This window comes from Egretta garzetta, unplaced genomic scaffold, assembly GCF_000687185.1.
Source record: "Egretta garzetta isolate BGI_Z169 unplaced genomic scaffold, ASM68718v1 scaffold270, whole genome shotgun sequence".
NCBI classification, from domain to species: domain Eukaryota; kingdom Metazoa; phylum Chordata; class Aves; order Pelecaniformes; family Ardeidae; genus Egretta; species Egretta garzetta.
In genome coordinates this window covers 993,722-1,005,616 of record NW_009258274.1, presented here as the reverse complement: position 1 = coordinate 1,005,616, position 11,895 = coordinate 993,722, and the positions used below count along the sequence as shown (strand labels likewise).

The 11,895-nt window shown below is 59.4% G+C and overlaps 2 protein-coding genes across 5 annotated transcripts in view; both read right to left on the bottom strand.

Annotated features, from left to right (window-relative positions):
• The window catches only part of DCTN4 (dynactin subunit 4), a 30,309-nt gene extending 26,399 nt beyond the window's left edge, over nucleotides 1-3,910 (bottom strand). The window contains exon 1 of the mRNA XM_035891242.1: nucleotides 3,905-3,910. The gene's annotated coding sequence lies outside the window, so the exon portion shown is untranslated. The remainder of the gene's footprint in view (nucleotides 1-3,904) is intronic.
• The window catches only part of TNIP1 (TNFAIP3 interacting protein 1), a 16,932-nt gene that overhangs the window by 3,024 nt on the left and 2,013 nt on the right, over nucleotides 1-11,895 (bottom strand). The window contains exons 2-14 of one of the 4 annotated variants that reach the window (XM_035891212.1): nucleotides 6,401-6,571; nucleotides 5,267-5,389; nucleotides 4,884-4,966; nucleotides 4,586-4,654; nucleotides 2,680-2,871; nucleotides 2,406-2,500; nucleotides 2,247-2,328; nucleotides 1,917-2,009; nucleotides 1,605-1,670; nucleotides 1,305-1,436; nucleotides 1,094-1,222; nucleotides 658-780; nucleotides 212-337 (exon numbers count right to left, since the gene is read on the bottom strand). In XM_035891212.1, coding sequence (XP_035747105.1) covers nucleotides 212-337; nucleotides 658-780; nucleotides 1,094-1,222; nucleotides 1,305-1,436; nucleotides 1,605-1,670; nucleotides 1,917-2,009; nucleotides 2,247-2,328; nucleotides 2,406-2,500; nucleotides 2,680-2,871; nucleotides 4,586-4,654; nucleotides 4,884-4,966; nucleotides 5,267-5,389; nucleotides 6,401-6,542 — 1,455 coding nt within the window. In that variant the 5' untranslated portion in view covers nucleotides 6,543-6,571. Of the gene's footprint in view, nucleotides 1-211; nucleotides 338-657; nucleotides 781-1,093; nucleotides 1,223-1,304; nucleotides 1,437-1,604; nucleotides 1,671-1,916; nucleotides 2,010-2,246; nucleotides 2,329-2,405; nucleotides 2,501-2,679; nucleotides 2,872-4,585; nucleotides 4,655-4,883; nucleotides 4,967-5,266; nucleotides 5,390-6,400; nucleotides 6,615-11,895 lie in introns of those variants that run through there. The other 3 variants (XM_035891218.1, XM_009635416.2, XM_035891229.1) reach the window with 3 other exon arrangements.

The following is an 11,895-nucleotide window of genomic DNA, read 5'->3' as shown; positions in this document are numbered from 1 at the left end:
TCTGTCCCCCCCCCCCAGACCCCCAGGAGAGGAGCAAGAGGACGAGACAAGTGAAAGATGCTGTGGCAGGGACAAGCAGCAGCAAAACCACCCCCCCAGCCCTTCTGTCCCCGCTCTGAGATGGGTATGGGGGCTGCGACACTGGGGATGAGCACACCACTGACACACCCGGGGGGACATGGTGCTGCTGGTGGCACCCAGCGCTGCTCACCTGGTAGCTGGAGAGGACCAGCTGCTTCTGCAGCTTCTCTAGCTGCTGCTTCAGCTCTTCCTTCTCCTCGTTCATCCTCTCCCTGTCACTCCGCTCCCGCTGGAAGTCCTCCTCAAAAATTTTCACCTGGCAGGAGGGAGGGATATGGGTGCACCTGGCCAAGGGTGGGCAGCTCCCTCGAGCACCCCCTGTCACTGCGTTGCCATCCCTGACCACACCAGCTGCGCCAAGCCCCAGGCATGTGGGTTGGCACAGTGGCCCGCAGCTGTGGTCCCTCCAGCTGTATGCCTGGAGGATGATGAGTTTGGTCCCCTGCTCACCACCACCATGGCACAGACACCCACTAGGACTGCTGGGCTGCTCCCAGCCACACCATGCTCTTTGCCAGGGAGGTCCAGGGAATGTAGCTCCCTCCCTGCCTCCAGCAGCTTCATGTCTCGCCCTACCTGCTGCTTGAGGAGCTCATTCTGGGTCAGCAGCTCCTGCTGTGGCATCTTCCCCACCGGCTCCATGGTGCTGGCAAAGATGGGTGGCGGGGAGGCCTGGACGTTCAGGGCCTCCTCTAGCGCCTGCAGAGGAAGAGGAGGAGCAGGGAGGGGGGGTCAGAGCAAGGTGCTGTGCCCATGGCATCTCCAGAGGGTCATGGGCACATGCCCAGCAAGGGAAGCAGGTATAGCTGGGCAAGAGCAAGAGGCACTACAGACCCTCCCATCCCCCCTTTCCTAGGAGCCCAAGCAGATGTGGTGGGCATCGTCTGACACAACCTCCTGCCTGGGCAAGGAGCTGGGCAGGAGGGGCTTGATCAGGGTCAGTTTTGGATTTGAGAGAGGACAGAGAACATAAAAGACATTTTGCAGGGAAGGGTTTTGCCCTGGCCCCCACCTTGTTCAGCCTCTGGATCTCCTTCTCCTGGTACTCCCGCTGCCTGGTGACCGGAGCCAGCTGCTCCTGCAGGAACCGCATCCTCTGCTGCAGGTCCCTGACCTCCATGGCCAACCTCTCCTTCTCTGCCTGCAGGATCCAGGGCACGGAGATCAGCCAGGGCAGGGCTGCGGGGCCAGCAGCTCCCTGCTGCCCTTCCCAAGGGACTCACCTCCTCCGTTTCAATCCGGGACTTGGCCAGGAGCAGCTTGCGGTCAAAATCCCGTTGCTTTTGCTCTCGCTCTGACTCCAGCTCAGTCAGTGCCCTACGGGCCTCGGCCAGCTCCTGGTGCAAGTCTGTGACCTGCCGGGAGGGAGTGGGGACGTTGGCCTGCCTGGAAGGACCCACACTGGGGGGGAAGGAGGCACAGGCAGCCCCAAAACCTCCCCCTACAGCTGGTCTCCTCCAAGTCTCCCAGCACCCAGAAGAGACGTGCCCCTTGAGCACCCAGCTCTGAGCACCAAGCCTTACCTTCTGCTCATACTTCTGCTTGGTGGCTCGGAAGTGCTGATCCCATTGCTTATTCACCTCCAGCAGCTGCAGGGAGAGAGGGGCAGCTGAACAGGAGCCCAACCCCTGCCCCGAGCCAGCCATGGTGCTCCTCAGCAGCCTCCCATCATGAAAGCCCCTCGGGGCTCAGCTGGGTAGAGATCCCGGCTCCAGCAGTGCTTCCCTGGGGCTCCGCAGCCCTGCCCCAGTCTCCCTGTGCTGTCCCAGCCACATGCCCCCGCCGCCCACTCCCACCTGCTCCTGGCAGTGCCTTCCTCCCAGCTCCATCCTCACCTCCCTGCGCTGGTGCTCCAGGATCTTCACCTTCTTCTCCTTGGCCTCCAGCTCTCCTCTGCCTGGCGCATTCTCCACCACGGCTCCGCTCTGCTGGACACACGTGGAGGGGACCCTCAGGGCTTTTGAAGAGGTTGCGCCTGAGGCAAGCTAAAAACGAGCCAGTTCCCTTCCCACGGCCTCCCCCTTCCCCTTGAGACCCTGAGAAGTTCTGCTGGTTATACTGGGACAAACTGGGGACCTGATTAAAATGAGGCCACATTTGCTGATGTGTCAGCGGTCTCCCTGCCGCCTTCTCAGCCCTCTCTGAGGGTGATGCTGCTCCCTCACCTGCTGCTGCTCCGCACCTTCCCTCTTCCCACTGTCCTGGCTGCTCAGTGTCACCATCCTCCGGAGCTCCTGGTTTTCGCACCTTCGGGCAAGGAGGGACGGGTCAGCGGGAAGAAGCACCCACAGCAGCCCCATCACCTATGCACTGCCCACCCTCACCTGAGCTTCTCCAGCGCCTGGTTTCTCTGCTCCAGGTCCCGCTCCAGCTTAGTTCGCAGCTCCTTGTTCTCGCTGTGCAGCGTCTCACACAGTGTCTGGGGGATGAACACCAGCAGCATGAGGACTGCTGGCCAGCCCCAGGAGCCTGCCTAGCCACCCACCTCCCACCAAGCCCTGGCATGCAGGTGGGTGTCCACCTCAGGGTGGACAGAAGGGGCTTGGTGGAAAAAAAAGGGGAAAAACCCCCACAAGAGCCCAGTCAGCCCTCACTCACCTGCAGGAATGATGTTCTCTGCTCATTCTTGTGCACCTTGGAGGCCAGGCGCTTGAGCTCAGAGGCCATGTAGCCCATGCGCACAAAGACCTGGTCCTTGCTGGCCTCCTTGGTGCAGCTGCTCAGTGTGCTCTCCAGCTGCTGCAGCTGGGGCAGCAGGTTGGCATCCTCGTTTGGCGGCTGCTCCAAGTCCTGGGGATGGGGAGGGGATGAAGCACGGTCAGATCAGTTCAAGCATTGCAAAGTTCCCTCCCGGGGCAGGTCAGCCTTGTCTCCCATCCAGGGCTGTGGTAGGGAGCTGGGCCAGCACCGAGGGACTCTGCAACAGCCCTTGGTATGCTGAAAAATTGTGTCAGTTTTGTAAAGGTTTGATTCCCAGCCACTGAACATGGGACACCGAGTCCCTGGATAGAGGGGGACATTATGGCAGCAGCTCTCCCAGCCCATGGATTCCCCATGCTCCTTGGCAGTCTGAGCAGACCGTGCTCTCGGCTCGCTGATAGCGAGGGAGGCATCTCCACCCCGGTCTCTTCTCCCACCGACTTCTCCCTGTCAGCATCAAGACTAGAAATCCCAGTTCCTGAGACTGTCCTTTCCATGTATGCCCTGGTCTGCACTGGGAGCTGAGGTTTGCCACGTGAGGGGTGGTCTTACCCCGGTCCCCATCTTCTCTTTCCTCCTGCCCTCCCTCTGCAGCTCTCCTGCACCACGGCACGCCAGGCATGGGAACCCGGGCTCTTTGGCAGGCGGCAGCCAAGAGGGTGATGCACGGGATTTAAACTGTGGCTGGGAGAGCCCGGGTCAGGGTGCACTCCCACCCACGCATGAGGGGTGTCCCTGTCCTCCTCTGGCGTGGCTGGTTAACTCCTCCATTGCCTAGGAGACACTGCCAGCACAGCAGAGCCCAGCCCGGCATACGCAGCGCTGCCAGGGAAGGGGTGGGGATGTGCTGGCACACCTTCGCCCGCTCTGCTCCCAGCCCTGCTGACTCAGCCTGCTGCCTGTGGGAACGCCCTAGGCAGCACTGTGTGGGGCCAGGCACCCAGTGTGCCCCCGGCACCCCAGCCCTGGGGTTTACAGCCCCGAAACTGTCATGGGAGGGTGTGCACGGGGCACAGCACGGCCGACTCCCCCTCCTCCTCCCACCAGAGCCATGGCAAGGGGAGGCAGCAAGGACCCGAACCCAGCTGGAGCACCTGGGTGAGCCCGGGTGCAAGCACAGGACTCAGCACTCGGCTCAGGCGCCAGCAAGCGGAGGTGCCTCGGCAATGACCTGGTCCTTCCACCCAGTGTGGGCGTCAGGAGGTGAGCATCAGAGCACCACTGACAGCTCCTCGGGTCGTCACAGCCCCTCCTGTCACACGGCATCTGGAGGCACCAGTGTCCCCCATCTGGCTGGGGCTGCTTTGCTGGCCCTGTGCCAAGGCAGCCCAGCCAGGCCACTTGTACTCGGGAGCCCTTGCCCTTGAAGGGCAGCCTGCACAGTGTCCCCTCTGCCCGCCTTGGCCAGGTGAGAGGAACGGTACGTGCTGGGGTGCACATGCCACCACCCCCAAGCCCTCTAGCCCCAGCAAGGCATGGCAAGGACCAGCCACAGAGCTGTGTGGTTCCCTCCTGCCTGTGGACTGGCCAGGTCCCCTCATCTTCATCGGTGGCCGAAGCTGAGCACCGCAGCACGAGCACTGTCCTCAGGGCTGTACGTGGGGCTGGCTCTGCTCCCCTGGGAACACCCAGGCACAGTTTATCCCTCCTCTGCAGTTTGCCCACCTACAGCTACAACATCAGGGCACACCACTGTGTGTCTGCATGCCCTCCCATGACCCCGGTACCACCATCACCACCACACCAGTGGGCTCGACTCTCTGCCTGACGCCCACCAAATCCCACAGGCACCAGGGCTACTCACCACTCTCCCGCTCTCCTGGGGAAAGCCCTGCGCTTCCACAGCGACAATCTCGAACTCCGAGGAGGATCCCTGCAAGGGGAGGCAGCTGGGTCAGGTCTCCCCAGGGAATGGCAACCCAGGATGACCACCGCGCAGAGGCAGGGACTGCCGGGATGGGATCACAGCAGGGAAGCTGACCCCTCCTTTCAGATTTATCCCCATTTCTAGAGGCTAAAAGTTGCCTCCTTTTGCTTTAACTAGATGGAGAGCCTCTCCCTCCAGCCATGCCAGTACCAGCTTTTGCATTCACCAGACTCACACTTGGAGGAGATTTCCGTGCTTCCGTGCCTGGCTGGGTGCTGTCCGGGGCAGCCCGTGTGGAGCTGGGATCAGGGCCAACGGCTGCAGAGAAGGGAGAGGACATAGCCATGAGCCTTTTGAAGCCCTGCCTGGTGCAGGGATGCAGAGAACAGAGACACCCTGCAAGGTCAGGCACCAATAGATGGTTTCTACCGCAGCTATGGGGACAGGACAGAAACCTCCCTCCAGGAGAAGGGAGGATGGCAGTGGTTTGATACACTCCAGAGATGACAGGGCTGCAAGAAACCTTCATGAAAGTCTCCTTCACACCCTCTCCCTCCCACGAGTGCAGGATTCTGAGCCATCCGGTTATCCCTCCCCAGCGAGCCTTGTGGATCCTACCTCCGGTTTCCACCAGGTCCTCCAAGGAAGATGATGCCATCAGCATTTTGTTGTCCCTCACGAGGTCCTCTGCCTTCTGCCGCAGCTTAGATGCCTCCACCTGGGACTCCTCCAGCAGCTCTCCTGTTGTGGGCAACAGAAGGATGCTCACCCTCCTTCCCCAAGTGCCTGTCCTGCAGCAGCTTCATCCATCAACACCAAGCCCCCTGCCTGGGTGGAGAAGTGCCCAGCGTGGTCCTTCTTCATCCAGAAAGAACTTTTCTTGGCCAAATCCAATGGCAAAGCTATATCAGCGGCTCACTGGCTGCAGAGTCCCCCATGCTGATACACAGAGGACTGGTGACAGGAGGCAGCAGGGGAGCACTGCATCTCTCAGAGGTCTCCTCCGCTTCCCAGAAGAGTCAAATTTAAGCCTAGTTGGTGGACCTAGGGGTCCAGTCTGCCCGCTCTGGGGTCTGGCACCATCAATGCAATCCTCTCCCCACCCCGGGCAGCTGCTCCCACGTCAGTGGGTCCCGGTCCCAGGTAGGGGCACAGCAATGCGACAGGAATCACGAGGCAGGTGGAAATTTGGCTGCAGAAGCGGGACTTGAAAGTGGAAGCTGGGTCACGAGACCGAAAACAAAACTGGGGGGGCGGTGGGGGAAGGCGGCCAAGGAGGAGAAAGGGGGTGGCACAACTCAGCCGGGGCGTTTCAACGCTGGCCCATCCCTGTCACTGCAGGGAGCACCCAACACTGGGTCTTTGAGCAGCACCTAGGAAAACCTGACAGAGGTTGTGGGAGGTGGGGGCTTTCATCAAAAGCAGGTCAGATCCTGGCATCTGCGACCTGCCACTGCAGGACTCTGGGAAGCTGACCTTGCTCCATCACTTGCCTTTTTTTTCAGCCATTTATCCCACCGTAAAGCACCCCAGGAGTTCAGCAGAAGCCTTGCTCCCTCTGCACTCTCGTGTGAACAAAGCCCAGACAACCTGCTCAACCCCCAGGATGAGAGCTTTGCTGCTGCCCCAGTGCCATGACCCCCAGCTTCTTATAGCACCCTTCCTAAACAGAGCAAGAAACCCCCCGGCTCGGTAGGCACAGGCTGAGCTGCCCCAAGAGTGAACCTCACCCCCCAGCCACGCAGCAGTTACCGATAGACTTGATCCCCTGCATCTTCTCCTTCAGCCGGGTGTTCTCCTCCACCAGCCGCTCAAAGGCTGTGGATCCATTCTCCTCCGTCCCCCCGCCGGGGTCGTAGATGCGGTAGGGTCCTCTCCCTTCCATGCCCGCCATTCAGTCACCTACCTCCCAGCCGCGCATCCCTGCAAGGCAACAGAGCACAGTGTCACCTTCCTCTGGTCACAGACATCATCGCGGTCCCCTGGTCCCAACTATGGAGGGATTTGGGGTGCCAGGCCAACAAAGGCAGGGCTACCTTGCACTGCTCACCGGCCAGCGGAGAAGTGTCCCTGGTGAAGGCACTTCCCCCTTCAGCCCCTGCTTGGGGTGAACGTGCTGGGGTGACTCACGGCCATGAGAAGTGTCATGCGAGGAGGCATCACCAGCACCCCCACCCGAGGTTGGCTCTCATCCTTGTGGGGTGTGGGAGCCCTGGAGGATGTTGCAGCCACCTGCCCCTGCGTCCCCGTGGGGTTGGAGACCCAGTCCAGTAGCATCCACCCATACCAGCGTGGATGTGGGCACCATCATTGGAGCATCCCGCTCACCACAAGATATTTTTGGGGGGCAGAAAGTGTTGCGGGGGGCTGTTTGGGCAGGGGCAGCATCTGCAGCTGCAAAAGCCTTAACGCACAGCCAGACAAGCCCCAGCAGCCAGGCAGGGACCGGCTCTGACCTCTGGCTCAGCCAGAGAAACCGGCTGCCAACGGCATGGCTTCCCGAATCAGGACACGGAGAACAGCATCAGGTCTGGAGCAAAGCATAAGGAAACACCCGCACACAGCGTGCTACTTGCTTTTTTAATTCCTTGCATCGATGGGTTGCCCAAGGCCTCCCTCTTGCTGAGGTCTGGCCTGGGGATGGCTGGGTAGCATCCCAGCCCAAGGTCTCACCCATCTCCAGGGTACAATAAAGCAGCTGCTGTGAATTATGGCCCAACTCTACCAAAAATACCACTTCCAATGCTCACTCGCTATAAAGCAGGGCAGCGTGGCAGCCGAGATGGCGCTGGGGGTGATGCCAGCCAAAGCTGGGGCTGTCTGTGGTGCCAGCTGCCAGGAACACCACGGGAGCACCCGTGGGCACCCCCAAGTGCTCCTCTACCCAGCCAGGACAGCTGGGCGCTCATGAGCAGAAGGGGCCCAAGGGGGGACCATTTTGAAAGAGGAAAGGGGGAAGCCTGTACCCGAAACCGTCTCGACCTCAGACTAATGCTCACGCCACGAGCGATCCGAGCTGATCACCGGTTTAGATGACCTGCCTGCCAGGGAGCAGCAGGGACTTTCCCGATGACAACTGCCAGCTGGCAGCACCCACAACTGGAGGGGCAATTAACGCCCGCCTCGGCAGCAGGTAATTACACATGGCCTCAGCAGCAGTCTGGTTTTGGGAGATGCATCTCTCAGTAGGTCTCACCTTCCCCCTGCTCTGTGGGTGCCGCCAAGCCCCCCATCGCCGCGGCCCCATGTGGGGAGCCAGCAGCCCCATCCCAATCAGCTAGAGGTGGTGACCGCCAGTTGCTGCCCAGCTGCAGGGTGGGCGAGCAGGGGCTATTTCTGGAGCCCATAGCAGCTGACAGGAAGCTGCAGAAGAACCGGGGCAGTTTCCACACCCCGGGTCCCGGCACCCGGCAGCATCACCACAGCCGGTATGAAATCCCCCCCCCTCCCCGTCACAGGATGAGGAAAACTCCCCGGTCAGACCTGCTGGCGGGCAGGATGGAGCCCAGCATGGCAGGGCAGCACGCACGAGGCTCGGGGACCCAGTAGCACCTCCACCGCAGGGAAATGCCATTGCCTGTGGCCATGCTACCTGCCTGGCCAGCCTGGTGGAGGACAGGGACAATGTCACAGGCAGTCTGGGGACCTCAGGCTTCCTCACCAGCATCTGGTCACCATGTGCTGCTCCAGATGCAAACTTGGGGCTCTGGGAGGAGCTGCTTAGCAAAGCAATCTTGCAGCGAGCATCTCACGGGGTGTCCATGTCCTCCACCAGGATGAACCCAGATGTGGGTTGAGGAAGTTGGGGACAAGCTGCCCTCTCACATGGCATCCTTTCCCCATGTGGCTTTGCTGCAGCCTGAAATACCAGCCCCCATTTTCTTGCACTCCAGACCCCAAACTGATCAGTTTTCCACCTTGTCCTGGGGCACACGTGTGGGAGGTCCCCTACCCCTGTGCATCCCTGCCTGCAAGGCAATGTGGCACCAAACACCCAAACCCAAGCTGCACCGACCACCTTGCCCATCAGCAGAGCTCACCCATGGCAACCTCATGTTCTTCCAGATGGATGGAGCCACCAAAAGATTCTGCTGTTCCCAATTCTCATCATTTTACCAAAGATTTTTCTACCCAAGGTCTGCACCCCACCAGGCAGATGGCACAGCAGAGGGGTTGCTGGAGCTGTTTTCCAGTGGCAGACGGGGAAAGGCACTGAACTATCCCCAGCTGACAGAAGCACAGACCAGTCAGGAATTCACCAGCAAACAAGACCCAGCAAGAGGGGAGGGTTTCTGCAGCATCTGAGCCCATTGCTGGGGTCAGGGCGGGTTTGTCCAGGGTGGAGGAACAGCCCCATTTCTGCAAGGAACCACTGGGACTGAGCTGTCACCTGGGGGCCAGGACCCTGGACCCAGTCATCATTCCCAGCCCTGGTTTGTTGTTTTTTGGGGTTTTTTTTCCCCTTAAGAGTTCTGAAAGGTGAGATTTGCAGTGGAGAATGTCACGTTTCAAAAAAAACACCAGGGGAGGAAAGACTGTAGATGAGCACCTAACGCTGGTTAGAAACACAAAGAAAACAAGACTACCACAAACTCAGAAGAAACCACCGAACCACCAGAAAACACTTCTCTCTTTGCCAATCAACAGTTTTTAAGCTAATGTGATGGTATTTCACAGCCCCGGGGGTTGAGGGCCAGCCACAGACCATGGCTGCCAGGGTGTAGCTCACCGGCTCCGTACCCAGCTGCTGGCAGAGGTTGCCAGACACTGCGGTTGCCCGTGGGTGTTGCTGGTTGCAAGCGGGGCACCGAGACCTTTAGGTAGTAAATTTTTATGACAACTCAGCAAAAGGAGAGAATGAGAGTGCGTGAGGGCAGGGGAGACTCCCAGACGAAGACGAAAGCAGGGTATTATTTAAATAGCTGTGCTGCGGCTTGGGAGCGGAGCTGGCGCCGCGTAGCTGTGGCCAGACTGTTCCCCGCTGTCACCCAGGAAGACATGCATCACCGCCACAGCCACCAGCTCAGCAGCCATTCCTGCACCGCCACGCAGAAGCAGTAGAAGGAAAACAATTTCTGTTTTAAAATTACTTAACAGCTGAAGATGCGGAGGATGTGAATCCGGCGCAGTGAGTGGGCCGGCACTGCTGGAGGTTGGCTTTTGGCAGTGAGCCCCTGGGTGGAGACCAGCCTGCTGAAGCCACGGGCTTGGCAGCCCATCAATTCCCATCCTGGTATCCATGGTAGGGGCTTGGCCCAGCCCTTAGGAGAATGGGGTTTTCCTTACCCGGCGTGCAACATTCCCAGGAAGTCTCCTCCCTACCTGGATCACACAAGATGAAAGCAAATCCCTGCAGGCTGCCAGTATCATTTTCCCATGACCGGGGCTGCTGAGACCCTGGCATCCCTCCTCTTCAGAGGGAAAAGAAAAGCCACTCCAGACTGACACTATGGAGGAATTCTTTTTGTTTAATCATTTTACTGGAATTCAGCAAAATGCCACAGCCCCTGGCCTGGTTTCTTTTCCTCTCCAGAGCTCCAGCAGCTCCACAGCCTCAGGGACAACCATTCCTGGGCTGGTCTTGTTTGCAGGGAAGCAAAAGCAGAACTGCCTAAAGGATGAAGCAATAATAAGGAGAGTTTCTGGGCACTGCAGTCCAGAAAACTGGACTCCCTGGGCTGGAAGCAATAAAAGAGGAAGAAAGCAGGCATTGCAAGGCTCAGGTCTCAGAGGGAAAGGTCTGAACCTCCACTTGAAGCATTTTTCTTCCCAGCCTGGCCAGCTGCAGAGAGAGGGTGGGAAAGGCAAGAGCCCCATCCAAAACGCAGCAGATGTTACAGATGTGCTCTGGCCAGAAATCCTACCCTGGCCTGAGAAACCTGCCTCCTGCAGGGGCTTCACGAAACAACCTGCCTCCAATGAGGCTGCTTGCAAGGAAAAGAAAGAGTTTCCCCATTTGGAGCCAGGTTTACAAACACTGGTAACCACACGCAGCTGCAGAGCTCCTCACCACGGGTCCAAGCTTGGCGCAGGCAGGACAGGCAGCCAGACGTGGTGGTGGTGCTCCCCTGGGCAGCATGGTGTTGTTTAACATGAGACCCTGTCTTCTGCTGCAAAGACAGCTCGCTTCATGCTGTCTGCTCTGCTTTTTCCCCCTGCAGAGCTCGGTAGCATCATGGCTGCTTGCCACAGCACTCAAAAGCAGAGCAAGGCACAGCCACCCCTTTCCTTGCAGCTCCAGCACAACCCAGGCTACTCCTGTCCAACCTGGTGTGCTTCAGCCGGGCAACGACCGAGCAGCAGAAGACAGTGACACTGCAAGGCTACACCAGCAAAGCTACCTCTGTCACCCAAAGCGTATGGATTGTTCCTTTAAAACGAAATCTGCAGTGCCACAGGAGTAGGATGGTTCAGCTTCCTCCACCCACGAGTGTTTTATACCAGCTGCTGGCAAGCAGTGACCCACGGCCCTGTGCTACATAGCTCTGTTTGGCATAGGTCAGGCCAAACAGGCGTTGTGGGATTTCTTGCAGAGCCAGGAACAATGCCAAAGGCTGCAAAAGGCCTTTTGTCTTTTCTTATTGCCTCACCAGAGAGACGGCTCTCAAGGATGTGCCTGGCTGGAGCCTTCCTGCCTTCAGAACTCGACCCGGTGCTCAAAGTCCAGTCTCCTGGCTCCAGCAGCTTTGCCTGCCTTTGCCAGCGCTCTCAGTTAAATTTGCACTCCAAAAGAGCTTGTGGCAACAGAAGGAACAGCTCTTAACTCACCCAAGCAGATGGAAATAACAACCTAAAGGGGAACGGTTTCGTTTGCATCCTGATACAGGGAGCAACCTGTGCCCAGGGGCACTGAGGAATGGGACAGCCAGATCTCCAAGAGGCTGCAGGTCCCCACTAAGTCCCATCCAGAGCTATTTTCACGCAAAAGCAGGGCTGACAGGCAGCACCTTTCTTTCCTCTACCCTCAGCGGAGAAGGGGAGGCTGCCATCCCCGCTCCGGCTATTCCAGCCTCTGGATCCACACCTGGACTGGACTCCTCCATCGACAGGAGGCTCCTTGGAGCGGCGGCCGCCCACAGCCCCCGGGGTGGGACCCACGCACCCTGCCCGAGGGGGACGGCAAGCCCAGGAATAGCCAGAAGACAGATGCGTGGGCCCGGGGAAACGCCGGGGTTGTGTAAGGCTGAGCCAGGGGAGGAGCGAGCCCGGGGCTCGGCCCGGGGCACGGCCGCGGTGCGGGGCTGCTC